The sequence below is a fragment of the Lactuca virosa genome, chromosome 7, assembly GCF_052849685.1.
Source record: "Lactuca virosa cultivar CGN04683 chromosome 7, Lactuca_virosa_CGN04683_v6, whole genome shotgun sequence".
Lineage (NCBI taxonomy): Eukaryota > Viridiplantae > Streptophyta > Magnoliopsida > Asterales > Asteraceae > Lactuca > Lactuca virosa.
This window is the reverse complement of record NC_136432.1, coordinates 248,962,891-248,967,149: the sequence shown is the minus strand read 5'-3', so window position 1 is coordinate 248,967,149 and position 4,259 is coordinate 248,962,891. Positions and strand designations below refer to the sequence as shown.

The following is a 4,259-nucleotide window of genomic DNA, read 5'->3' as shown; positions in this document are numbered from 1 at the left end:
GGTAATTCTAATTCAAAACACATGAGTCATTCCAAACCAGTTGAAAACTTATCATAACATACCCGAATGTAAACTACGCTTTACAGTCCTCGGCTGATAAATAAAATAAATAAATAAATAAATAAAAATAAAAAAAAAATAAAAAACAAAAACTCTATGTTTTTAGGGGTCTACTTATGAACGTATAATATTTGGTGTTGCTGTCAAATAATAAACAGAGCAAGGATCGTCCCTCTTCACAAATTTTATGTGGGGCCTGAAGATGGCTATAAATAACACATATCCTTAATTTTAGAATTACATACAGACACAATTGGTTCTTTGTTTCTGACATAAAAAGAGTTTATCTTAAAAGCTTTTCCAAGAAATATCCGATTGTTTAGTGTCAGACATGGAATCACTCCAGAAAGAGATCGTTTTGGTACAGAAAGTGTGTGAGATTTATCATAAAATTTCAAAGCTTGACAATCTGAAACCCTCCAAAGATGTTGATAGCCTCTTCACTGAGCTGGTCCGCACATGCATCCCACCCTCTTCTATAAACATATCCACTCTCCCGGCCAATATTCAAGAAATAAGGTCAAAGCTCATAAGACTTTGTGGTGAGGCTGAAGGCCATCTTGAAGCCCACTTCTCCACCATTTTAGGCTCTTTCCCAAATCCACTTGACCATCTAAAAGAATTCCCTTACTACTCCAATTACCTGAAGCTTAGCCGTCTTGAGTTTGACATTCTTACTGAACACTATTCTGCATTTCGAGAAGCCCCTAAGCGTCTTGCATTTGTTGGGTCTGGCCCCTTGCCTCTCACATCTATTGTATTAGCCTCTTATCATCTCAAGGACACCATTTTTCACAACTATGACATAGACTCTTCCGCAAATTCGATGGCCTCTCATCTTGTTTCGTCTGATTCTGATTTGTCCCAAAGAATGGTATTCCACACTGCCAATATAATGGATGTGACAGATGAGTTGAAGGGATATGATGTTATTTTCTTGGCTGCACTTGTAGGGGTGGATATTGATGAGAAGGTTAAGGTCATTGATCATTTGGCAAAGTACATGGCCCCAGATGCTTTGCTCATGCTGAGGAGTGCTCATGGTGCCCGTGTCTTTCTCTATCCAGTGGTAGAAGCACAACAACTTCAAGGGTTCGAAGTTCTCTCCGTTTTTCATCCAAATGATGACGTCATCAATTCAGTCGTGATTTCACGTAAGATTGCAGATCCTGTTAACGATGATCATGGTGATAATCATCATCACCATCAGTTGGGGATCGAGTCCGTCATGCCATTGAGTTGCAAGTATTGTGAGTTCCAAGCTTTCAACAATCCTCTTGGCCAGATGAAAATGATTGATAATTAGATCTCATTTTACGTTAAATAGGATTGGTATTCTTATAAGGATTGGTATTCTTATAAACTTATCGTATGTGCTTGCTTGAAAGTGTGGGAACGGATTTGTTTGTCTCACTTTTCTCTTATCTTACTGAAATTTTCAGAAATAAAGAACCCTATATTATGTTTTACATCATCCGCCTATTTACAAACTGTTGTTACAAAAACTTATTTCCCATTCGTTTTCCTGTTCACTAAACTATAGTTCCACTTCTTATATCCTTTATAACTTTGGAAAGAAGGATTTACACTACTACGGAATTCAAAAAAATATTTACACTGTTGGAACGTGTCATCTCACAATATTAATTGGTATACGCAAGAGAGAAAGGACTGAATGTACAAAAGAATATGAATACACAAGAAAAGAATTCAACACTAGCAGTATGTTCTATGTAGATATATATATATATATATATATATATATATATATATATATATATATATATATATATATATATATATATATATATATATGTGTGTTCTTGGTGATGACTGGTTTCAAAAGCCATGATGGTTGAGTCTCTATGTATACATATGTGTAATTTGATGTAAAAATTGTTCTTGTTGTTGATAATAAGAGTCTTTCTTTTTAGAATACAAGAACCATCTTCTTTTCTCTTTCTTCCTGTGTGTACATAAACATTTTGTTGTTGTTGTTCTGGTTTGTGTCCAACGTAGTGTATCAGAGGAACGTTCTAGATTGAAGGATTGTGCAGAAAACAAGGATCAAAGGGGTAGAGCGAGAAAAATAAGAAGAAGGAAGATTGGAACACAAGTGTTTCATATGGGAGAAGGTAAATTCCATCCAATCTACATTAAAATCTGTTTTAGTATTTCTTGAGTAAGTTTTAGGTTGTTCTTGCCAATTCACGAGTGGATATAATCAAAGAAGGAAACACGGATGGAAAACATAAACACTTGTATGGAATGAAAAAGTCCCTTCTGAGGAGGTTTTGCCATTACTACGTGGGATAGAGCATAATGGAAAGGACTATCAAAAGAACAAAAAGATAAGAGAAGACAAAAGATGAAATGATGTAATGTTGCGATTGTGATTAATAATTAAAATCTTGTTTTGTCTTCAATGTTTCTCCAACAGTTTCTCCTGTTCTGTCTTTTGTCTTCAATGTTTCTCCAACAGTGGTGTGTGTATGATTAAAGACCCAGAAGGAAAATACTTTGGGCAATGATCTATTGATCTCCAACAAAGTGGAGATAGATGATGGCTTGTTTGTGATTAAAACCTTGCTGCTGAACACAACCCACAACCACCACCTTCCACCTTCGGCGACCTTCTCTTATAGTCGTCGGAGGTGTCTTCATTATGTTCCATATTTTTCCTTTTCTTCTCTTTGCCGCCTAAATAATAAAACAACCACCGGCACCGGTGTTGGTCACGAGTCTTCAGGCCAGTGATGGAATGATGGCAAGATCAGCGTGGTATTGTGAGCTTATCGTTCTAATGGTTAGAAGGTGTCATGATGTATCGTGACCCGGTGGCTATAACATTCATACGGGTGGGTCCCAGTACTCATTTAATTGAGACTCTTAGGTCTTAGATCGTTATTCTTTGGCATGGTTGAGTGTTGGTGTATTTTTGGGAGTCAGGAGACTCAGTGACCAGCTGGTTTGGATCATGTGGATAGTTGGTTATGTGATTAAAGCCTTCGAATTCGCTTGATGGATGTTTGCAATTGTGGATAGTTGGTTATGTGATTAAAGCCTTCGATAGCTGGTTTGGTTAATGTATTAGTTGTGCATCGGAATTCGCTTGATGGATGTTTGCAATTGTGGACCTCGATTTTCTTGTGGACTGTTTATTAGGAGTTTGGTTACCAGTGTTGGGTATTGGTTCTGAAATCTCGAGTCATGAAGTTCGTTGTAAATGCCTCGAGTTATTTGTTTAGACCTTATTGGATGTTGATAATGTTGGTTATGTGATTAAAGCCTTCGAATTGTGCTTTAAAGAAAAAAGGGTAAAATGGGAAAAGTAATATTTCGGGCTTCTTACATGGATTATGGTTTTAGTTTGACATGTATTAAGTCAAAAGTAATTAGACAAGTTTGTGGGAATCGCCAATACTTTTCCATGCATATAAAGATCGCCGAAAACGGAGTAGAAACGAAGAAGTTATGATTGTTTGAAGTTTGAATGAAATTGGGTGAAAAACCGTTCTCATGAGGTGAGAAGTATATTCTCACGATGTTAGGAGCCTGTTCTCACGAGGTGAGAAGTAGATTGTCACAAGATGAGAACTGTGCAGCCCAAGCCCATGAATTTTTAGGGTTTTCAAGGTACTTAAAGATAATGATTCATGTTTTAAAGTATTTTTTCTTAGCCTCCCTCACTCTCCAACCTCAAGAAACCCTAATCATAACCCTCTTGGTGATTCTTACCCAAATTTGGTGCATTTGTTAGCTTGAAGAAGAAGAGAAGAATGTAAAGAAGGTGTTTTATTGGTAGAGCTTGGAAGGGAAGATCATCATCATCTTATATTCTTGATGGACCTTTGTAAGTGTCAAAGGCTCAAACTTTATTGCCCTATGTTGCTAGATCTAAGCTTTTATTCCACTTTCTCCATGTTTAGGAAATATTGAATGGAAGGGATCCATAAAGTTAGCAACTTTATGGATTCTAAGGGTCCCTTGAGTATTATAAGGTTTAGATCTGGAAGTTGATTGAGTTTTGAATCCTTACATGTAAACTTTGGTGATTTTTCTTCATTTTGACCCAATTTGAGATCTAGACATGTTTTGGTCTTACATGTCCATAAAGCATTGATTTTTAAGTTAATTTTAGAGTTATAAGACCTTTTGTAAAGTTGGAATGCATGGATGAAAAGCTTAGGGTTGAATAC

The 4,259-nt window shown here is 36.5% G+C and overlaps 1 protein-coding gene across 1 annotated transcript; it reads left to right on the top strand.

Moving 5' to 3' along the window:
- The first annotated feature begins 312 nt into the window (after nt 1–312).
- Nucleotides 313–1,529, top strand: LOC145123569 (nicotianamine synthase-like). The gene has a single exon (XM_079058781.1). The coding sequence runs from the start codon at nt 392–394 to the stop codon at nt 1,364–1,366; it is 975 nt and encodes a 324-aa protein (XP_078914907.1). The 5' UTR covers nt 313–391; the 3' UTR covers nt 1,367–1,529.
- The last annotated feature ends 2,730 nt before the right edge of the window (nt 1,530–4,259 follow it).